Source organism: Thermobia domestica, chromosome 12, assembly GCF_964235325.1.
Source record: "Thermobia domestica chromosome 12, izTheDome1.hap1.1, whole genome shotgun sequence".
Classification (NCBI taxonomy): domain Eukaryota; kingdom Metazoa; phylum Arthropoda; class Insecta; order Zygentoma; family Lepismatidae; genus Thermobia; species Thermobia domestica.
This window is the reverse complement of record NC_137465.1, coordinates 219,669,448-219,694,478: the sequence shown is the minus strand read 5'-3', so window position 1 is coordinate 219,694,478 and position 25,031 is coordinate 219,669,448. Positions and strand designations below refer to the sequence as shown.

General features: G+C 33.7%; 2 protein-coding genes across 2 annotated transcripts in view; both read left to right on the top strand.

Annotated features, from left to right (window-relative positions):
* LOC145665871 (uncharacterized) overlaps positions 1-25,031 on the top strand; it is a 692,936-nt gene that overhangs the window by 170,073 nt on the left and 497,832 nt on the right. The window lies entirely within an intron of this gene.
* LOC145667055 (neuropeptide Y receptor type 2-like) lies at positions 727-23,952 on the top strand. Its single transcript, XM_081734755.1, has 2 exons — positions 727-2,366; positions 20,461-23,952. The coding sequence occupies exon 1, from the start codon at positions 1,054-1,056 to the stop codon at positions 2,302-2,304; it is 1,251 nt and encodes a 416-aa protein (XP_081590881.1). The 5' UTR covers positions 727-1,053; the 3' UTR covers positions 2,305-2,366; positions 20,461-23,952.

Below are 25,031 nucleotides of genomic sequence, written 5' to 3'. Positions count from 1 at the left end.
TCCCACAATTATGCCGGTTAGGCTAAAGGAGACAGTGATGATGAGAAATAAATGAAAATGGTGGAATCAAGAAAGTGGAAGGAAATGGGAGAAATTCGATAAAACCCACGAGCACGGTGTTTGACCACTACAAAGCCCACTTGGCGCAAGTTGGGATCGAACCAAGAACCCCACACATTAGATTTGAGCACCCTACAACTGAAGAAATATATAAAATTAACTACGGAATATTTTATTGGCACTCAACCCATGTCTTTTCAAAATTTTGTCATTGTATGACGCCATGAAAAGAGCTAAATTAAGGTTGCAACATTTGAGGACAGTGTAAGTTAAAGAAACACAGTAAAAAAATAATTACGAATGAATATACGTGTGAGACTTTATACAATCCGATATACAATTTTCTTTCAGGTTACGTAATTACGTAACCATTTACCATAGAATAAAAGACGAAATACTTAGCTGCCACTCCACACACTGCACTAAGTTGCTTTTCTCTGCCAGATGCTAGATGTTTATTTTACAATATTACAGTCACTGCACGCTGTCTACTTGCACTTGAGACAAACCGTTGCGCGCCGATTTGGAGGGAAAATAGCAAAGATATATCACGATACTTGGAAACACTGCTTCGTTAGAACGCATGCGTACTTGGCTTAACGTGTTCTCCCCACCAACTGAACATAAACTACTCTGTTGGACTCACCTGCGGATGAGTTATCGACATCACGCAAACGAGCGCGCTCTCCACTTGTGGAGAGTTTCTCCCAACTCCTCCCCGCTTCACTGTCTTGAAAATCAATTTGTTTTGCCGCCGCACGAGGAGTTGTATAGCGGGAAAAGGAAATCGCACAGATAAGAAACAGTCAACTCCGAATCACCATGATATCCGGTTCGTCAAGACAATGCGGTCTCCAACTCAGACTGTCTTGTTATGGGAGTCTTAAGAAGAAGAAATGAAGTTCTAATTGATCAATTATAAGTGATTGTTAAACTGATTCTGTGAAGGGAAAAAAACAAGTGTTCGTTTGCTTGTTGATAGAGAAAAAAGAAATGGTGACTATTCGGCCTTTTGTTAGCGGTGACACTTACCGTTATATACCATTACACGAACTGGAGGTTTTGCTAAAGAAAAATCCGTCAGAAGTCCATAACATGAATATGAGTCACCAGGAACTATTTAACTTTAGTTTGCGAGTTGCATACGATATCTTACTTGACAATCAACGAAACGATCGTATTCTCGTTCCTGAAACTGAAATAGTTTTCATTGTTATCTACTCGATTCTTATGTTTTCTGGTGTTGTGTCCAATTTACTGGTGTGCTTTGTTGTGGGAAGAAAAAACAGTATCCAAACGCCAAGGAACCTCTATATAGTTAACCTAGCTGTGGCCGATTTAGCGATGTGTGCAGTGTGTATGCCGTTCACATTGGTTTCGTTACTCAAAAGAAGGTGGGTATTGGGAAAATTGTTATGCAAGTTGGTGCCTGTTGTTCAAGGAACGAACTTGATGGTTTCGTCAGGTACCATCACCGCAATCGCTTTGGACAGGTATTTTACTATTGTAAAGACTGCTGCCCGCGGGAACGAAAGGACACGTGTGTTTTTTTCTATTGTGTTTATATGGACAGTATCGTTCCTGGTCACAACACCTCTATTTGTTTATCAAATTGTTGAAAAAGTCAATTTAGGGGACTTAATATTGTATGAAGCATGTATAGAAAAATGGCCTACGCGTCAACTCCTGGGAGCTTATACAATATGTGTAGCACTGATACTTTTTGTAATACCTGTTGCAGTATTAACAACAGTCCACGCACAAATTTCTTCCTACTTAAATGTACATTTATCGCAAAGAGGTGCGAAGCAAGTTCGTAGAAAAATTAGGCGAAATCGAAGAACTATGGTCATTCTATCATGTATCGCCGTTGTTTTCGCCGTAAGTTGGTTACCTATCACTGTGTTCTCCATTGTGGCTGATTTTAGTCCTCAGTTTACGACACCTGATAATTTATACGTTCTGTTCGCTGTGTGCCATATCATTGCTATGAGTTCAGCGTGCACAAATCCAGTTCTATACGGGTGGCTAAACACGAATTTACGTCGCGAGTTTGCGGATATTTTACCCAGTGTATTTTCTAGTTGTAAGACGTGCATTGTACCCACTCTACATGAATCTACAACTTCTTATCAAGAACCTCCTCAAGACAGAAGAATCAGTATGACGTTCCTCACAACTATCACGAAACCCTCCTCGTTCTTCCCGCATTTTTCTCCGTCGACCAAAATCGATCATCTTTAAGCCCAGCCTATATATGCTGTCAGAGCATTCACTAATCAGCGGAGGGACTCTGTACTTTAAATGTAAGTTTTATAAATATTCTGAGATGAAATATGTAATCATAGGCCTATCAACATATATTTTTTCGATATACGATTAAGCTTTGAAGTATTGTGTTATTGATATATGTATAATCATATTAGAGAAATAACTGTTTAATAATATTTTTGCAGTTTCTTAGTGCTTTACATGTTCCTAAGTGGTGGAGTTAAAACTATGGTGTACTTCAAATTAATTACGAGTTAACCACAAGAAACAAATTGAATTGGTATATCATTTACCTGAAGATAATATTTTTACAATGTACACTCACAATAGTAATGTAACATTGAAAGTTTGATCAAAATTAAATTATAAAAACACAACTATTATGTATTTTCCGGTAAGAGATTAAAGGACAACTATATTATTTGCACTTTTATATTGTCGTTCAAAGTTCGATAGCAGTACTCTTGTCTTTTGAAAAATATAGTTATTTTTTGAAGTAAACAAATATTGAAATCTCACTGATTTCCAAAATCTGTAACTGTAAAATTGCAGGAAGTATATAATTTCTACATAAGACATGTTCTCCATTTGGAGATTCTTTTGCGAGCTTATTTTCAAAAATACGATTTATGATAGATGCTAATACAGACTGTTTAAAGAGAAAAAGTTTTGACCTACCGCTAGCTTTAAAAAAAAAAAAAAAATATTGTCAAGAAATTAATTACATATATCATATTAATATTGCCAGTGAAATAAATTCACTAGGAAACAATAAACGTTTTCGAACTTAAACAATCTTCATGTTACATGATCAATGATGTTACATCATGAATATAATCTTTTGATAATTTACATCATTATACTTTTTGAGGCGGGGGGAGAATGTGTTCCCGAAAGTTGTTGATATAGAATAAGTTACATTTTTGCACTAAATGCTTACTTTTAATTTGAGAATATTCAGCAGTTTTAGTGTACAATTTATAGACCATATATACGTCACCACCTTTTTAAAAGTAAGACTTATTGAATTTACTGACAATATTTTGATGTTTTATCATATAAAATGTATCACATACTTAGTAATTCGTAGGTTTTACTTTTTGTTACCTAGCTCATTTCTTCGATGAAAGTAAAAATTTAGAATCTCCTCACCTCTAGTATTAATTAATAAATGATATGGAATTCATTTTCGTTAACCATTACTTTTCAAGCTCATCATGGTATACACACTATAGAATCCATAGAATCATAGAACACAACTTATTGCTTAAAGCATATTATTTTCATTGACCAATGGATGTATAATATTTGAAACGTATTATTGTCATTTTCGAAAACATTAGATGTTATTGAGATTTTAAAATTAACACTATCTGTTTCTCATATTGTTTCAATCCCGTACATATTCGTTATATAAATTTGGCACCAGTAACTATTGATCGAACCAGGAAGCAGTAACTACGGATCGTTTTTTAGTGCACGATCTGTATACAAAATGATCATTCCTGGGGCACTTCCTTGAACATGAGTGAAAATGTGTGACATCAGAAGATTGAAATGTAATAATAGATTTGAGTTAGGTAAAATTTCGTAATTTCTTCAGTCAGGTTCAATTTGAATTTTCAAATTTCTTCCATGTTATCTATTATACAGCAAAAATTTAGGATGCTGTGTTTTACGCATATTTAGATTTTTTGTTCACTTTCTTAATTTCAAATTTGTCGGAGTATTTAACTTCAATTAAATCGAAGCTAAATGTTTTTTTTTTTGCGAATGTTTGTTGGAATTTTCAATTTGAAAAGATATTGTTTTTGAAACCTTTATCTATTTGCTGCAGTACGCTCTGTGGTGTCTGATAAATTCAAAAAGGAGAAAATGTTGAATTCAGACATTTTTCTTACGGAAACAGTTTGACTATTTAAGAGGAAGGATGGAATTCAAAAACTTCAGAAGTTTGCCAGAAGCACTATTCATATATGTTTCATAGCAAGAATCGATTTCGATTATTTGCTACGCTTGTTATCACATTTTTTCTTAATTCCAAGATAGCAAAAATGGTTAATGAGATCACAAATGTGGAACAAGTATAATCCAGTATGTGCAAAGTCTACTAAGTGGAGAAAAGACTAAATTGATGTTAAATAATTATCGGTACAAATGCATCGATTATAAATTCGGAGCGTATACTGTTAGTAGGTCTCGTCCTTGACAATCTCGTTGTTGCATAACAGCACAAAATACAAGAACTGAACTCAGGTAAATATTTTATCATAGCCCCAAAATCTGTGGACTCAGTTTGTAAACTTCTAATTAAAGGGTATCATAAATTTCGCACTATATGATGGTAGTATTATTGGAAATGTTTTATTTATTTATTTATTTGTTTATTTATTTATTTATTTATTTATTTATTTATTTATTTATTTCATACTAGCTGAAAGAACTGTTTTTCATACGGGAAGGATAAGGATTGTGCAATATATAATATTTGAAAATGAAATGTTTCAGTGTAATGTCCAACGTTTATGCCCTTTAGGCTAAGGAGGACGGTGATTAAGGATGGAAATTAGTGAAGCTATTTATTAAATTCAAAGTTATTATTATAATTCATTAAGAAACAAAGGTTTATCAAGGCAGAAAGAAATATATCTTTGCATTGTTAAGACAATCCAATCTGACTTCTTATAACCTCCCTTCCTAAAAATCCTGCTTTATGTTGTCCTCCCACCTACTTTCGGGTTCACTTTTTTTTCTTTTTTCCTTTTTTGTTTTAGATTTCTTGACTACTATTTTACGTAGTCCATGCATTCTTTCTACGTTTCCCGAATATCAAAGACGAGATGTGTTTATTTTATTATCTATCTGGTATTTTGTGAAAGCCGTACTCTTGACTATGTCGTTACTAGCATATTAGGTTTCGGCGCGAGAATTCCGAACTCGGTATCTGATCGAACCTCATCTGTCTCTAATCTCAAGTATAGTTATAGGTTAATTGTTAAAAACATTATTTAATCATTTTAAACAGACCAGAGTATTTATGGTATAGAATTTATAGTATTAGAGTTGTTAACGTAGCGGGTTAAGTCACTTGTCAGAAGGTTAATATATTCAAATTAAAAGGTTCGAGCTGATTTATAAAACGAGATTAAAATAATAAGCAATCAATTTCATAATATATAATTAATAGAATTATGCAAATTAAAGTTTCATTTAACTACCCTTTAAAAGCATTTTAAATTAATTTATTGCCTTAAGTGTTTTATGTTTATCACATTTTGATATAATTTTACATATACTATATTACATTCTTCAGTAGGGTTTCATATAATCTCAAAATATTGTACATAAATGATTATTAGAAAACAAATTTTGTTTTAATTCTAACATTCAAATTTAAAAGCATGAGTCAGCCTTGCGTAAATTTTCACATCCGGCATGCAAAAAATCTTGGTCACTTATTATCATATTTCAACATAAAATATTGTTTCTTTGAATAGAAGATTATAACATAAAGATATATTAAAGATACATAATATGAATAAAATCAAGATTGCAGTTAGAGTCCTTGTCATAAATTTAAAACAATTTGATTTTTGTAAGAATTGCTCTGCTGTTCATTTTAAATTGTTGCAAGACATTGTCATTCTTCTCAATATTTCACGGTTTGAATTTAGTGTTATTAACGTCGATCGATTCCTAACACTATTAAATCGGTATTCTTATTCACATATTTTCTATGCAATAATTGCTATTATATTTATTAGCCAAAACCATTTGAAAAAAAGAAAACAATTTGTCAATGAATTTTCTGCTTTCTGATATGGATTGAAGTCCCCCAAAAATTAACCAATATTCGTAGTCATGAGAATAGTAATCCTTGCTCATTTTAAAATATAGTATTCTTATAAAACTTTCTGTGCAACTTCGATTTTATTAACAAGTGTGCTAGATAAAGTGCTTCAGACGACTAAATCAAGTTCAAGTTTGGATCTAACAAGTGTCTTTTATACTGAAAGTACACGTAATAATAATAATAATAATAATAATAATAATAATAATAATAATAATAATAATAATAATAATAATAATAATAATAATAATAATAATGCCTTCGTGTGTATGACCTTATTCTATTATTACTCACTATTCGCTTCGTCGTAACTTATATTCGGGACCGATTTCCTTAGACGACGTTAGACAAATATTCACATTTAGTTTCTCTATCCGTATATCCAGGCGTCCCTCACATAATATATTCCCCAGTAGTTTTCCAGGACTCCGAAGGTCTAGATTTCCCTTCAAAACTTAAGTTGATGTTATTCGTTAGACTTTTTTTATATAAAAAAAACTGATTTGGTTAGTTATCGAATACTCATCTTACAGGAATAATCTACTCGTTTTGGTGACTTCACCTGAATGCTCATACTTAAGCAAAACGTGTTAAGCTACGAATGCACCCTGTAATTATTCATAGCGTGTTTCGGTATTTTCGTCTAGAAATATGAGAAGGCTTTCTATATCATGTCATCTAACAGAACTACATCAAACGTATATTTAGTAGCTTGTTCAGAAGGTTTAACACTAGTCCACTCTTGGTATGATTATTTTTCCTAATCACATATTGCAAAAGAAAGGTAACAAAAAAAGTAATGGAGTTCAGATGCTTCTTTCCTTCAGACAAGTAACAATTCTGAAACTAATAATAACTTACAATGGGCATTAAACAGTACTCTTTTGAAATTGGCCATTATAATTTGTACAAGCCGAAACAAGAACTTCGTATTTCAAATTTCATTAGTTTACAAGGGCGCCCATCAGGGGGGCAGGGCGGGGCGCTCGCCCCCTAAGAGAAAATTGTACTTGGGAATATCGAAAGCCCAATAAAATTTTTTACATTAGTTATAGCAAAATTTGAAACTATATCTGAAATCTCGCTTATATTTTCACCCCCTTGGAAACAACAACATGGGCGCCCTTGTTAGTTTATATTCATGTTCTAGTTCATATTACACTTTATATTAGAGAACAGGGTGGCTCAGTTGTAGAGCGCTTATCTCTGGTTCATGGGGTCCCTGTCTCGATTCCCGTCCAATTAAGTTTGTGGTGGACAACATTGTGTCCGTGGGTTTCCTCGGGCAACTCCCTTTTCCTCCCGCTTTCTCATTCCACCAATTCTTTCATTATCATTCATTTGCCATAATCATCGGTTCCTCTCAGCCTATAGGGAATAATCATGGGACACTAAACTGAAGCATTTCATATCATTCTTTCACTTGGTACTGTAGTCTATGACTCATATAGCCTCGGTGCTAAAAAGTAACGCTAAATTTCAAAGAAACAAACTAGCGTAATGAATTAATTGTACTTATCTTTCGTTGTTTACATACTGAATATGCACTGCTCGTACTTTGTTGTTTCGAAGCTATTTTCAATACTCTTCCTAGAGAAGAAAACTAGGGTATTTTGTGTAGTATATTGATTATTATTGTTTTCTTTTTTAAAAAGTTAGGAGTATTTCGATTGAATTTTCCTTAAAATTTTTATACAACACCGAGGTGTGAAGAACGGGACCTACTATTTACGTGGACTCCAAACTACGAGTGAGGTTAGGTTTACATAGAAATTGCATCACCTGAGCGTGACGTAATATCACGTGGTATTGTTATTGTGATAAAGCTGGAATAAAACGAGCCCTCCGGGACTTCTAACCCCATTCGCTCGCTCAGCTATGTTTCGTAACTTAAGTAAATCACTCTTTTATCAATAAAGTTGTATGTGTAAAGTGGACTAAATACTACGTGACATTATGTCACGATCGACGGTGCAACTTCAATCTAGCCTCACCACCAAACCTACGCTAGAACTTGAATTAGACGTAATAGCTGGATGCACATCACATTATTCAAGATTACGTCGTACAGCATAGGACTTTCTTCAACATACTAATCCACCCTTCCGCAGGGCTACCTCTGAAATCATCATTCATTGGCACAGTTGGTGTTGCTCTCTGAGAAATGTTTGAATTCAACAGTGATTTGAAACAAAGAGCATGCTTGTAAGTCACATCCCGGATAAAAAGAGGCATTAAAAAATTATCATGAAAAATGTCGCAATAAATCTTGATAGACGTATTCATACTAAAAAATGTAAACAATACAAATGTACAGTCAGTGACAAAAGTTATTTCCGTTTGGTAAACTTTATTTTGGAAATAACGGTGGTATAGCTAGAACGCACAACGATGGTATGGCTGAAACTACAATAGTGGTATGGCTTGAACGTATATAAAACTAGTCAAATTGTCCTTCGATTCAGAAGTTATTTAGGAAACTGATTTCACAGAAAAACGGAAAGAACTTTTGTCTCTGACTGTACATTATCGAAAATATTTATATAAGCAAACATTCTGATTTCCCTTTTCTGAATCCATTTTTCTCTTGACCAGTGGCGTCTGTTTATGGTAGTCACTTCGGTAAAAAAAAAACAATAAATTATTATCACTTTTAATTAAAAGAAGAGTAACTACCTAATTCTTGTAAGACATTTCGGAGTAATTTTACTAAAATTTCGGTTAAATGATTGACAGATGCGTTTGGTTGAACGGTACATAGTATATTTCCCAGCATTTACAGACACCAATCAAGATTTATGGTTGTAGGACGCATAAAGATTGTTTCAATAATCTTTATGTACCGCAAAGCACAACGTTTAGCAACATTACAAGAAGTTTCTCGCAAAATTACTTTTATTTGATCCTTATTAAAGGAGTATTGATGGTTTTTAACACCTATACATTAATACTTTATAATGATCGTATTCATAGATAGATTCGATAAACTCGTTTTTTGGACAGCTAAGTACAGGCCTCAAACAGTTCATTGAGTTTTGTCCAAATGGCATTAGTGTGAAAAAGTAATAACGGCTATTAATTCGGCCCATGAGCTAAAAAGAAGAAATATTTATTCATCAATTTATGTATAATAGGTTTGAGATACAGCACTAGGGCATTATACACTGAAACATTGTAACATTTATGTAACATAACAATTTGAGCTTAAGATGGTACAGCACAATGACAACATTACAAAGATAGCTTGGTTATAGAATATCTGAAAGTATACTCATTAGAATAAACGTCTGCACTTTCTGGTAACTGATTATATACGTACTAACAATTCGGTTTAGAAGGCTCGCGTGTAAAAGCTCGAGTGCAAAAGAGATCACTAGACCGTGTTGTTCTAACGGGTACACGAAAATTGATCTGACTTAATAACTACTCATATGATATATGGTCATTTATAATCTTATGCAAAAATATTGGATCAGAAATTTTGTTTCTCACTAGAGGAGGTTTGATATTGAGTGATAACATCATTCTTTGGAAGTGTTCGGAGGTAAGGTACTCTATAGGATACAATGGCTAAAAAGAAATTAACTACAGAATTATTCTAGATAATTTGACAGTTCTAACATTCTTACAGACATATTTACGAGAACCAACTAGGAGTGTCACGTGTACACCACGTTAAGGAGTTTGGTTCATATGATGCGATATTTTCTTAATTAATATTGAAGCGGAAATTGGTAGTATATTTCTGCCACTTCCGATTTTAGTAGAAACAAATTATATTCTTAAGACACTAAATTTATTCAAAAAGACTGCTTTCTGCCATTTTTTGCCATTTTTATTCTTTGACTAAAACCGGAAGTGGTTGATTTTGCCACTTCCTGTTTGAATATAGGATTATGATAGATTTACCTATTCCTAAAACTCTAAATCAATTCTAAAACAAACCGCTTCTCACTCTTATCGTTTTTCTCGTCCCTAGTAGATCAAGATTGAAACCGGAAGTCGTACTGGATTACTATTTGTTCCAGTTTCAGTAGTCAGTTAATGATAGAGATAAAATGTATGTTTGGAACATTTTGTTTTTTTTAAATTACAAGGAGACACTATCTATTAGCTACTCTATAGCGATCAGTGAAAAAACCGGAAATTGTTTATTTCTTTCAGTTCCAGTTTCAATATCAAACCAATTAAAGAACTTGATTCCTATCATTCGACTCTCTACACTTTGGCTAAATTTTGGTGGTATCCATTAAGTATTTCTTGAGATTTGCTTTTAACCCTCGAGTAGTCGCGCCGCGGTCAAAAGCACCGCAGGGAAATTATTTTCGATCGTGTGTTCATTCTGTTTGTCCGACAGACTTCTCCGTTTAGCTAATCTCCCCCTCACCTTCTCGAACATTCCTGCTCAATCACTCCGTTATCCGTTGTTTAGTTTAACTACGAGTGATTGTTTAGTGATTCCGCGGTGCTTTCCACCGCGCGCGACTAACCGTGTAATGTTTTTTTCTCAGTGTTTCGCTCTGCACGTGACCTTTGCTTTGGAGATGGTTTTAAGTTTTATAAACATAAATAGTATTTTAATGGACGGAAGAGAGGTCGACAGAGTTAACAAACTGATACCAAGTATGAAAAAAGAGAAAATTAGAAATGAACAGCTTAAAATACGGAGGGAAATGTTAGGAATGGACTATTTGGATAAATCAGCCGAGATGATCTCGCGGAAGCTTTGTCTGAGGAAGATCATAAGGAATATATATACGTGGACCTACTGCTTAATGAAGGATCAGAACCATAGAGGTCCTACCGGGAATCGAAGCCGGAACTCCCACGCCAAAGGCGTGTATGCTAATCGCTTAGCTACGAGTGAGCTCTAATTCAATGTAAAATGCGCTGTGAAGCTTTGTTTTAGTGTTATGTTTATATAGTATATTTTTAACTAATTTACTATTGCACTTCTAATTTTAGACGAACCAGAGTTGACAAAAACAAAAGATCGTCATCAGATGTAGAATTTTCAATAAAACCAGTACGTAGCTATCTATCTAAAGAAATATGTAACGAAAAAAAAAACATTTTTTTTCCAAATGAGAAATAGAAAAAGGACATGTCTAATTGTAGGATTCTCTAATAGTTATTACTGTAAAAGTTATAATAATAAAAATGTTATTCCCTCTTAATTAGAACATATACAAAATTACGTTTCTAATACATAGAAAAATGTTTAAAACGATATTTGCAACACATTATGTTCGTGCGGTCCTTTTGACCGTGCGCGACTACTCGCGTTACTTTTTCAACGCGACTTCTCGAGGGTTAATCTTTTGGGCGTGTGAAGAAGGCAAATACATGAAAGAAGCTTCGTGAACCAATCTCCTTAATAGACATTGTAAGTTTATAATTTCCTTTTTGAGAAAAATGGATTATTTCACACTGGCGCCATCTGTACAAAACTTGCGTCTGATTGATTTGGGCGGTGTTCCTGTGTAATACACGTTATTACATTCACAGGAGATTGTATAGTATTTCGTTGTAATGGCACTGTGAAGTTTTTCAGTGTAATATCGGTTAAACAAGCATTGAAAATTATTGATTTTAGTAGAACCTTGGTATTACATGTATCACATTAGAAGATTTGAAATACCTGACCAAATACGAATATGTTACACAGTTTTATTCTAGCAATCATTTTTTTTTCTTTTCATGTTTATTGATTGTTCATATCATAAGCAATTTAGTATTGATATCAATCACTCACAACAAAATATCTAAATTAAACCTAAAAAATATATATATATATCTCAAAATAAAACTTTAAAGCATTATACTTAACATTTCTGAGTCAACTGAAAATATTATTCAATGTTCATTTTTCATGGTTGTTTTAAAAGTCAAAATTATTTTGTGAAATATATTGACTGTGTACTTTTCTTAAAAGTGCATGTATGAATGAAAATATATTAACCTTACAGTTTTTAATATGTGCACTCCAGTACTTCATTATTTGTAAAACTTTTCTCGGATTGCCATATATATATATAGATATTTATTCATCGAACAAAACATATTTGTGTTTATTATTGTTCAACAAAGTGCAATTCAAACCAATGTATTAACTAATTTATCTAATGTATCTATTTATTATAACTTCTTTATTTCTTAGTGTTTGTAAATATGATTTCTATATTGTGCGAGCTGAGAATTATACAAAAGATGGAAAAAATTGAAAACTAAATTATCTGAATTAATTACCAGAACAGGGATGGAAGGCATTTCGAAAGTTGACTTCTTTATGCAGCATCCTTTTCATACAATTTCCATAATATGAGTTATGAATAATCTAAATTTGTGTAACCTTTCTGTAATGGACATTTGGTATTTAAGGAGGAATAATAATGTCCCGTTGGTGTTCTTTATTCAGAGACTTCACTGCATAATGCGAATTCCTATTATTTTATCTTATAGAAAAGCAAGTCAAATTTAACCAAAAATAAGAAGAAATAAATAAAAATCAAATAACTGAGAAATTACAGTTTGTTTCAAAGATGAGAGAAAACACTCTAAATCAATAGATTAGAACAGCGTTTCTCAACCTGCTTTTCTTTAGGGCACACTAACGCACGTTTTAAACTTTCGCAACATTCCTACATGTGATTTGTTTTCATACATCCAATAAAAGAAAACACAACTATATGCATACAGTACTTTGTTATAATTATGAAACGACTACGACATCCAAATCTCACAAGCAAGTTACGTAAGACTCTTGAATAAAAACATATTAACATAAACTGATTGTTTAAAATTGTATAATTCTTGTGACTTTAATTGGGAAGAAAATTCCAAGGACCGTGTTATTGAAATTACTTTTCTGTGTCCAGTGTTTCTTTCCAAAGATAAATGAACAGCGTTAACTCATTTTTCGCCGTAATTTTATCCACTTTGGAAAGTGGCTGAATTTTACATATGTTGTTGCTACAGACTCATATATTAGAGAAATGGAAAAAAATCACCAATATACAAGGATGAACTTGAAGCAACAATACAAAATTTTTGAAAGATATATTAAAATTGTGTAAAAAAAAAAAAAAAAAAAGACAATCCATATTAAGTGTTGCATATATGCAACGTCAGCGACAAATGGGTTAAGTAAACATTCCAGCTTTAAATTTAGAAGACAATCAAGTCGATTGGCGATATTTTTTAATTTTTTTCTAAGGATAATTTCTTTGTGGAAGATCTTAGAAGACATTAAAAATCTCGCGACATATCTGACATATATTAGCGACACACCAATGTGTCGAGACGAAGCTGTTGAGAAACACTGGACTAGAAAAAGTTAACAAAAAACGACAAAGGTACTCAACATCGTTAATATTTCTTAGACAATTTGTACGGTGAAATAAAGTAAAGTTACGACTTTTCATTGTGGTTTATGCTGTCATTAAATCATTGACGATTATATCAAAGGGTAAATTTTGAAAAATGTTGTTCGTATTACGACAAACGAAGATTGACTAGTGATAATTTATAAATAATTATAATACAAGAATATAATTTACCCATAAGGAATTTGAACACCATAGTCAGTAATGTATTGTAAAATTTAATTATTTGACTGCAACCAGTGCTCATGCAAATGCAACTTTGTAATACTAATAATTACAATATATGTAAACAAGAGCTGAAAGTAAATGAATGGTTATTTATTTCAACAGTAGATATTATGGCTACGATCAAATTTTCTTTCGGTGGAGCCGATAACGGCTATCTAATTGTGTTTGCCTATTATATAACAAATATTTTTTACACTTACGAAAAATAATGAAAGTTTAAAGTTAAATTTACTTACAAAAGCAAATTCTGGGGATATTGGATATTCCTTAGGGATATTCCTAGTGTTATATTTATCTGGTAAAAGTGCCCCATCTTAATACGAGGAGAACAGTGTGGAACCTGAACAGCCTAGCGCCATTTCTGTTTTCGAACTTGAGGGAGCTCCGAGATACTCTTAGATTTAAACTTCTCAACCCGTTTAGGATAAATACTTTCAAAATTCTTAATATCTACAGTACTTTCGCTACAGTTGTATGCAAATGTGTCAATCAACTTTGTATGGAAAAAATCTAACAGAAGTGCACGTTCTTTGCACTAGGTTAACGGTATACAGTTTGCAATACACTAGCCCAGTTTGGGTTGCCTAACTTCGAGGGGTTCTGAAGTAATAGATTTTGAACTTCTTTCTCTCTCTCTCTCCTGTTTAGGAAACGAATTTTAAAAGTTCTAAGTTGCCCACGGTCAATTGCCTATAGTTATTTGCAAGCATGCCTAGCTAGTATGATGCAAAGCCAACGATGTGAATTTGTGCAAGTAGAAACAAATATTTAACTTCATTAACATGGCTTAATTATTTGCACGAGCTAAATGGTAGATAACTTGGAACTCAGCAAGATCGTATAGGTTATCTACTTTGCAGACATCATGCTTCACATGTTACAGGTATTACATGTGTATTAATTTACATCTATAAAGCTGATATATATGTAAATTTTAAATAATCTAGGTATCTTACCCATAGTTACCAAGAAGTATCCTGAATTAAAAGTATGCCAAGTCAACAGTGTGAATTTGTATGTAAAGACAAGCATACAAATCGACAAACAATTACATGTGTGTATGTATAGGAATAATATAATGAATTGATTTTATGACAGATGCCTGTCCAGGGTTTGCTAAACTAGATTTTTTTGACGGTATATTAGGATTGACAAAACATGTAAATTTAAGCTGGAATCTCCACTTTAACTCTCGTTGCCAGTACAAAAACATGCTTCAATCCAGCAGGCGCAGGAAACTAAAATCTATGTTTACATTTTCATATGAAAAATTGAAAAATTTCGTGGTTTATGTTTTGAACTTTTTTTTGTTCTACTTCGGAAACTATATTCCATGCTCTTCCATTATTCATGTGAACTCTTAAGATTCTCTCTCTCTCTCTCTCTCTCTCTCTCTCTCTCTCTCTCTCTCTCTTTGTCTCTTCTAGCTCTAAACTGTTTTCTCCTGCGCTCGACTTGTGTCCCGATCGATTTAGACTTCCCTCACTCAGGCCTCTACATTTTTTCTTTTTTTATTTTCCATCTAGGATGTATATGTTTCTATTTCGTGCATGCAAACTGTTGCTTCTGTACGGATACAAAATGACTTTCAATATATTCAAAAACTTCAAAAACTTCCTTGTTTTACCTTCTGTTTCAATATATTCCACACTCGTGGTAGCGTAATCTGTAAAGCGTCTATATTTATACTGGATGATTGGGGTTCAATCCTACTTTACCACTGTTGATTAATCAAAACAGTTTATATGTTAAATGTAGTTATATTGTACTAGGTATGTATTAATTGCAAATTTGGAGCGATTGACTTTTATTGATTATTCATAAAATATTTTTGTGCATCAGTTGTTTACGTGAACGAACACGACATGGAAATAATTGAATTTGGCATATCAGTGAAAAACATAATGGCTTTGAAAGATTGTGTTCGATGAGCAAAACGAATAGGCCTTCGCTCTATTTCTAATGCTAAAAATTCTGTTTTCCATTGTTTACAATGAGAATTCGCTCGCCAAATGCTTTTCCAAAGTTAGGTCTATGGCCATCCCTTTTTTCGATGATCATTCCTCAATGGTATGTCCGATCGGGACATGCGACCTCTTAAGACATTCAGCGTGCGCTCTGGAATCACCATGACAAATTGTTTAACAACGATTCAGGTATCTTGGACATCCAGTTTTTCGGTGATTATTCCTCAATTGTATGTGCGATAGGGACATGCGACCCCTTAGGACACTTATCGCGCGCTCTCGAATCACGTTGTCAAATTTTGTTACGAAGTGTTCAGAGCTCTCGGATAAACGAAATGCTAAGTCGAATGAAGGGGAACTTCGCTCCAATTATGAAGTCAGAATGATTCGTTCTGATTCAATCATGTATCCTTCAAGTTGTTTCCAGAGAATCACCTAGCAGACAAAATTATAACTAGGTATTTGAAGCAGAGTTAACAATTAATAACAAATAAGCCAACAACAAGAACAACATTATAAATAAAAGAAACTATTTTTCGAAGACTCCACTCACTGCGGATAAAGTATATCCTCCAACACTAATATCATCATCCATATATTAGGTTCAGGGTCCAAATACGTACCACCATAACTTATAATTTTAAGTTACGCTATAATTATCGTTTGGTATTATTCTGTTGTACTATAACAACATTAACTCCATCCCTTCCATGGTTCGAATCCTGGCCAAGTAAGTTTGTGATGAACAACATCGTGTACGAGGGTTTTCTTAGGGTACTTCCGTTTCTTCCCACATTATCATTCTACCAATGTTTCCATCATCATTCACTTGCCTTAATCCTCCGTCTCCTTTACTCTAAAGTATGTATTTGTGGGACGTTAAACTGAAATATTTCATTTCGTATTGTATTTTCGTTAACTCCATTCTGCCATTTACCATGAAAAAGACCATATATATATATATATATATATATATATATATATATATATATATATATATATATATATATATATATATATATATATATATATATATATAAACAACTGCTCATTCTTTCTAAGTTCAGTGACTATATTCCATGTCAGTCAGTAAACAATTTACTGAGCCTTATATTTTTTAGCTTCAACAACAACAAATATTTTTTCTGGTTTTATTTCCGTCCCAATGAAGTTTTGAGATTCTCATAATCTCTTTAAAATGGGTTCCTTGGACATTCTGTGGGGAAGTACAGGAAACCGGTGCATGATGATGGCTACATCTTCGTAAATGTCGAAGTCAAGAAGGCACTGATTCTTAGTATCCACACATATAACTTGAACCTTCATCTCTTATCCCGAAAGGGGATTATGTTAACTTCCCTTTACTTTACTCAACATATTTCATTCAGAAAACCGATGAAATACATACGATGGAGGCAGAAACATCATTCTTCGAAAGTGCTCCCTTTTGGTCCAATGGTTAGTGCGCGCTTTTGGCGAATGGTAAATCGGGTTCGATTGCCGGTGGGGGAGCATTGAAATTTGAACATAACGGTGGCTTGGATTGTACCTTCATATGTAGGTCCATGTCTCATGTAGCATCGGCGCTTAAAAAGGACACTATCCCGTTCCGGGCATGAATTTTATAAGAGGATCCGCAATGATTCACCTAATAACTTGGTTAAAACTAAGCGCCATTGATTTCGAATGATCTGTATTAACATACGTATCTTTTACTAATAATTATAACAGCGTCATGCACTTATGATATACCTAAAATTAGATGGTATTAGTGGCTCATCCTTCCCTATCTTCTATACATTCATTCTTGATATTGATTTAAAATTTAATTTATTAAAATCAATCACGGAGACAAAACATGTTTGGATTCACTCGCTCACGTCAAGATAACATTTGATCGAGTTCTCCTGTCTCCCGACGATGATCTTAGAATTTAATTTGTGGAAGACTGTAATAGTTTATGAATGTGTACAGACAGATTATAAGCAGAGAAAATGAGACTTTTTTTCTAGTCGACTGTCTTGGACATATTCTTTTAATAATGAATGTCCCAGAAATCACTTCCACAAGGTCACCAATTATGATGTAATACATAAATAAGTGTTTTTTTTTCTTTCTCCACGAAGCTACAGAAATATGAAAATATGAATGTTGCTAATATTAAACTCGGGTAGATTTACTACCGGAAGTTGAAAGCTCTGTATGATATTAGTGCAATATAAATAAACCAGATATTAACAGTGAGTTTATTTTCTGTTTTTAAAAGATATTTGAAGATTCAACAGCAGCTCGATTAAAAATAGAATTTTCAGGAGAGAAAAAAAAAATATGTCGCATGTTGCTTCAGTTGAGCATTTTCGTATCGGCACGTGTAAATCCCAGGGATTCTGTTGACAAAGTACCTATATTAGGCTCTCTGTGAAGAAAGAGGATTTTTACTCAGCTCCGTATTATATATTTTAACACTCTCTGTGAATCTAGTATCTAGCACGTACCTGATCCCTGGTTCGGTCCATGTGGGCCCCAATCAAGCGAAAATAATAATGAAAGAATTCAATGATTCACTTAAGATAAAAGTTTTAAACATTATGATATTAAAATTTAACGAAAAAAGTATGTCCAAAGACGATACATAAGGCAATGCCAATCGATATACAGGGTGGGCGACGGAAAATGGGACACTTGAAACTTGCAACACTGCTAAACTGAAGTGCATGGTGGCGCTAGCTGCCATGCCGTCTTCATCACAGAGGTCTGCCATTTCGTTTACCATGAGTCGTTGGCCAGTGCACGTGAGTGTTCAAGCGGTGTTCAAGCCTTTGTTCACGAGAAGGACAGTTGCTGTTCAGGAAATGTGACGTGTGCAGGACTGCTATGTTACTGGCAAACAAAAAGCAATTAGCAGGTGTGATGTAGACGGTATGGCAACTAGCGTCACCATGCGTTTTACTTTGCAGTGTTGCCACTTTCAAGTGTCTCATTTCCCGTGGCTCACTCTGTACGTAGTTAAGCTTAACAAAATTATACATAAGCTCATGCCTACTTTCCAAGAAGAATATTTTATTTTTAACCTAAAAAATGATTCTGTGAATTAGCTGTGTCCCCGATTAAGATGAAAGTGATGCTAAAGCACATTCTTATTAACTTCTTCATTATAACGCGAGTAATGTGGCAGTACAGCTTGTCAAAGAAGTCCGTGTACTCCTACTGTATATCTTATTAGTTTCTTATTAGACTAATTTAGCAGCAACTCGTTTGCGAATGGATTTCATGAGAGAAGCGTTCAACTTATACATCAGCTTCGGCACATATCTCCAAGCGCATTTTCTTTCTTTCACATCTCGGTCAGTCTTTCACATTTGCCTCCACGAAAAGCCTTTCTTTACCAAGAAATCATTATCCCTTTTGTCCGTGAAGGCTTATTATAAACTGTTTCCTGAAGTGTCCTTGTATGATGGTAATTTGTCTCTCTTGTATGTCATGAACCCACATGCTCTTGATTAACATCTCTTCAACAGAAAGCAATCTTTTATCTACCATTTCAATTCACGGAAAGATTGAGTGACCCCAGCAGACCACAGCAACAATGACAACAATATTAGCTGCACCAATATCAACAAGCTTTAATTAATAATAACACTAATATTACTAATATTACAAATAAACGTAATATGATACGCTAATAAGAAACTAGAGGGCACGGTAGCTCAGTGGTAAGATGCTTACCTATAGTGTGTAGGATCAATGGTTCGATCTCCAACCAAATCAGTTTGTAGTGGAGAACATCGTGCCCGTTGGTTTTCTTGGGGTACTTCCACTTTTCACTTGCCCCAACTGAGAAGCTTGCATGCTCGAGGGTCCTCCGCTAATCTCTTCGTCTTCAGGAACGATTTTTTGTTTGTTTTCATATCATCCATCAATTGTAATCTTCTTCATTCCTTCCCTCTCTTTCCTGTCAACATGTACTCCAGCACGTCCCTCATGATACAGTTCCTTTTTAGTCAATATTCCAACCCATTTCTCTTCCTCTTCTTGATACACCGTAATATCTTTAAAAAAGTTTTCTCTCCCACCATTTCTAACACCTTCTCATTCGTTCTCCGTTCCGCCAAACTAATACTCCCCATTCTTCCACACACCCACATTTCGAAAGCTTCCAATCGCCTTTTTTTCTAAATTACTTTTGCGTAATGATCATGTTTATGCCCCATACAGTACAATTCTTCACATGAACCATTTTATAAGTCTTTTCCTCAACTCTTTTTTCTTGCAACGCTTAGTTATTTTCAGTAAATTGCTTCTCGCTATCTATTACCGTTCTTGCCACGTAGTAATCAACATTAAAAGTGGAAATTGTTGATTTCTAAAACTTCGGTTTGAATATTACCTCCCTCACCTTCATTCCACTGTTACTTTCTGAGAATCTGCATCCTGACCAAAATTGATGATGATTCATGAAGTAATTCTTCAGACCTTTTGGTCATGGGCGGATGGATGGAATCACAAACAGACAGAGAAAATACATATATAAAAGAGATATAGGTATGTTAAAGAAAAACTTCCTAGAGAAAGTTCTCCAGGATCTGGGCAAAAGCAAAAGAATAGTACAATAAGCTTTTTTTCTATCAAACACTTGCATATACAAAGAGAATTTTGTAGGTTGTAAGTTAATATCTTTCTTATTTTATTTTTTGTTTAGATTGCTTGGAACTCTTTCTGCAACAAAAGAAATATGAAACATCGATTTCCTGGACTGATCTTCCACTAAAACACGTTTTACTTGTTCTCAGAAAAAAAAACTTTGGATCTACAAAGAAATCAAAGGAAAGCCAGCTTCCTTTCCGTGTTCATGGACACGAACTAAAGAATTCCTTTGAAGTAGTGGATTATACAGAAAGCAAAGAATGTTTTTTTTTTTTTTAAAAAAAAAAAAAGTACGTTTATTCAGCGAAACATTTGGTTAAGTCTGTTTACACAAACACAGTTGTTAGAAACTGCAGTGTAGGTCATGTTTATAATTTTATCCTTGCGTGCATTATGTTCTCAGTTGTAACATGAAGGCTACTACTAAAATGTGACGAGCTGAAATGAAAACACGATAAACAAACTAATGACAAGGAAAAGATGAAATACACAAATTCAAGTAGATACTTTCAAATATATAGGATCAATGTTAACAAATCAAAACCATTTACACGAAGAAATTAAATGTCGACTAAAAACAAAATTCGTGTCAGTTCAAAATCTCTTGTCGTCGCGCGTCTTATCGAAGAATTTGAGGTTTAAATTCTATAAAACAATAATCATGCCTGTTGTGCTGTATGGTTGCGAAACATAGTCGCTTACTCTGAGAGGGAAAAACGTAGATTGAAAGTATTTGAGAACAACATCCTGTGACTAATATTCGGACCCAACAAGTAAAGGAATGGGGAATGACGAAAACTTCATAACGAGGAACTACACAATTTATACGGTTTAAAAAACATTATTAGGGTCATCAAATCTATGAGGCTTTGATGAGCGGGTCATGTAGCCGAAATGAAAGAAAATAGGAACGTTTTTAAAGTTTTAACTAGAAATCCAATCGGAAAACGACCATTAGGAAGACCTAGGTGCAGATGGGAGGACAATATTAAGATGGATCTCCCAGAAATAGGAAGACAAAGTAGACACTGGATCCAGTTAGCTAAGGACAGAAGTCAACGAAGAGCTTGAACACAACTTTCAACCTTTATGTTCCATAGGCCATACAGCTAGTTAGTTACTTATATATATTTGCAGAAAATGTTCTTCCAATTTAGACGCCAGTTTAGAAAACCAGATGCCAGAATAATACAAACCCAATTTGATATATAAATCTAGATATTTCGGTATTGAATAAATATTGTTGGTATAAAATAATCAATATAAATAAAAAGTTAATGACTGGTAACTCTTAATAGACTACTACACGATTTGGATGAGTTTCGATACATAAGTAATCCCTGGCCTACTTTATCATATTTTTGGCAAGGAAGAGAATTAATGAGGAGATAACCTGTAAAAATAATCGAAAAGCTTGACATTAGTGTTCAATGTATAGTTTCCGGAGTCACTGAGACGAGTAGTGACATACCCGATCCGTTTAACTCTTAGTTCATTCCCTATCGGCGTAAGAGATAAGAAATTGGAAGGGGTGGGGTGATATATATATATATAAAAAATAATCAAAAACAATCGAGACTAGTGTCCAATCCATAGTTTTCGGGGTAGCTGAGATGAATAGTAATACTTCCGATGCCAGTTTAAGTTCAAGTACATTTCCAATCGGCTTGGAAAGTTGAAAAATGTTGTAAGAAGAGGCGACATGTAAATATAATCAAAACTGACGGATATTAGTGCCCAATCCAAAGTTTTCTGGGCGGTGTCGTTGAGGTGAATAGTAACACACTCGATACGGCTTAACTCTCAATTCATCTTCCATACGTTTCTAAGTTGGGAAGATGTTCAAACACATCCCATAAACCTGTTCTCCCCGTGCTAGGAACCAACACTTCAGCTAGTAAAATATAAACTTATTTGTAAAATTGAATATATGAAATCTAAATATTTATACCTTTTATCTTTCTTTTTAAAAAAATCTGTTATATAAGGAAAAATAAGAAAATGTGTTTCAGGAAATATATGATAACATTCGTGTTCATATTGGAAATTTGATGGAGTCAGTATTAATAAGACTAATTGTCTCTTCTTTTTAATATTGATAGAACTTGCAGGTGTTATAGTTTAATATATTTCTATTTTCTCCTTATTAATAATAATAATCATTCGGTTCTGCGTTATTATCAGACACACACACAAGCGTACAACAGGCCCAACCAGCCCAAAATATGTAGGGGGCCTGTAGTAGAATTTAGGGGGGCCGATCCAATCATATTATAGTTCATCACCATATTATATTTCATTTCCAAGCCTACCGTGGAAATTTTAGTGGACAGTAAAAATTTAGGGGTGCCGGCCCCTCCGTGCCAGCCTGTGGATACAGGACTGGTGTACAACGTTAAAAACATAGAATAAGTTTGTAGAATGTTCAACAAGAGGAGAGAAGTTACACTCTTTAAAAATGGCACTTAACCCTTTTAATCCTACTGTAATTCCGGAACGACAGTCTGTAAAGTTACGTTAAATCCGAGTGTCGTTCAGGAAAGACAGGGCCATTTAAAATTTAAAATAGCAAGCAAAAATGAATATTGTATGCTCTTTTATTTGAGAAAGTAATTTTGAATGCTTTGTAAATTATCTACTGGCAAACTTGTTCCAGGAACGCCTTTCAGTCATTATAGACAGAGAATTATAAAGAGGTGTATCATTGTCATTCACAACAGTCAAACATTATTACTTTGTGAGAAATAAAGCTATTGTTTTCAATTATTATTCATATATGTCCAAGGGCGCCCATCAGGAGGGGCAAGGTGGGGCGTTTGCCCCCCTAGAGAAAATTGTATTTCAGAATATCGAAAATCCAATAGATTTTTTACATTAGTTACAGCAAAATTTGAAATTATTTTTGAAATGTCGCTTATACTTGCCCCCCTTGGAAACCACAACATGGGCGCCCTTGCATATGTCTTGTACGGAAACCAGTATCTTCTAGTAGATTGCTACTTTGTCTTTCATATCTGAAAGTTTGAACTGTTTATAGGTAAAGTAAAAACATAGGAATATATATTTTTAAAAAATAAGCATTATTTTCTCCAGGACACACGATTTTCTAAATTTAAATATCCCTAGGATCGAAAGTTACTTGTTTTCACCTAATAGACTTAAATTTTGTATTACATACTGTGTATAATAACTACGTTAATATCATTACAATGTATGAAATATGAGGTTTGTTATAAAACTTGCTAACATTATATGTACATCTATTTAACTAAACATATTACATACACTTCAACATATAATTCTCAGCTCTAATTATTTTATTTATTACTGGTATTACTAGTAATTATAAAGCTGCTATGAAGCACAAAAAATACTGATATATGTTCGAACTATTGTATAAACGATATGCTGGTTTAGCTTTACGAAGATATACATATATATATGATATAATATATATATATTTAATGTAAAGATTTATATTTATTGTACTGAAATGATATATGATATGTATTTTATGTGTTTCTATTATTATTAAAAAATTCTCATGTTATTTAATTTATGTGTTTTATTTGTGTCATTATATTTTCAACAGTTAGGTAAACTTCCAAACAATTTCCTGGTATAATTATGCAAGTTTTCATATTGTTCTGTTAAGTGTACAGAAAATCAATTTCAAGTACAGGGTGGCCACAAATAATCAGTCCAACTCCACTTTGCCAAGTTTATATAGATTGTTCATTGGTGGACTCGCGGCAAATTGTGGTATTCACATTGCATAAATTAGAATTTGAATTTGGACGTTGTATGTCCTATTCAATATCAAGTTTATGAAGAACAAGATCTCTTTATTGACGTGGCTTAAAAATATGACCCTAGTTTAAATCCGGTATGGTTTGTGGGCGCCTAGACCATCTTATAAATCAACTCTCACCTTATAAATCACTCTCCCGTTTTCCACACTATCTCGCCTCCAAGAGATAATATTGTCGTAAGTTGAATGTGTTTTGAAGTCAGCAACAAAGATTCTTTCTGTTTGATAAAATTAACTTCGTAAATAACTTCACAATGAAAGGGCAATTTAAGTAGAGTTTTCAGTAAATTAAAAGGAATATAATTTTCTGTACGTACCAGCTATAGCACTGTTATTCCAAAATAAATTTTCCCAAACATGAAGAACTTTTGTCTCTGACTGTACATGTCGCAGCATATTAATTTGATATCGTGTCTAGTACTTCCACAATCATATGGATAGTGTTCGTGATGTTTTCTTTAAGTTTATCAAAGACAAATGAATTTTTAAAGAATTTTTCTACATTTAACCATTCCCAGAAATAATAATCACACATAGGAAGGGAAAAAGGAAAAACGTGTTGCCAGGTAAGGGGATTTTTAGCAAGAAACAGCTGCTTTGAAGATACTTTGGGCAGAGTACTGGAACTCTGCTGTTATAGACCTGGACTTGGCAAGAAAGACCTGGAAACCCTGACTGGCTAACAGTATGATTTATAACTCTGGCAATAGTAAAGGTACCAACTAGCCACCCTAGTCGCGTTCGCTCTAGGGCGTAACGCTTCGAAAATAGTCACAGACTTAGACATCTTTTACACAGCAGGCGGTCTATTGTTC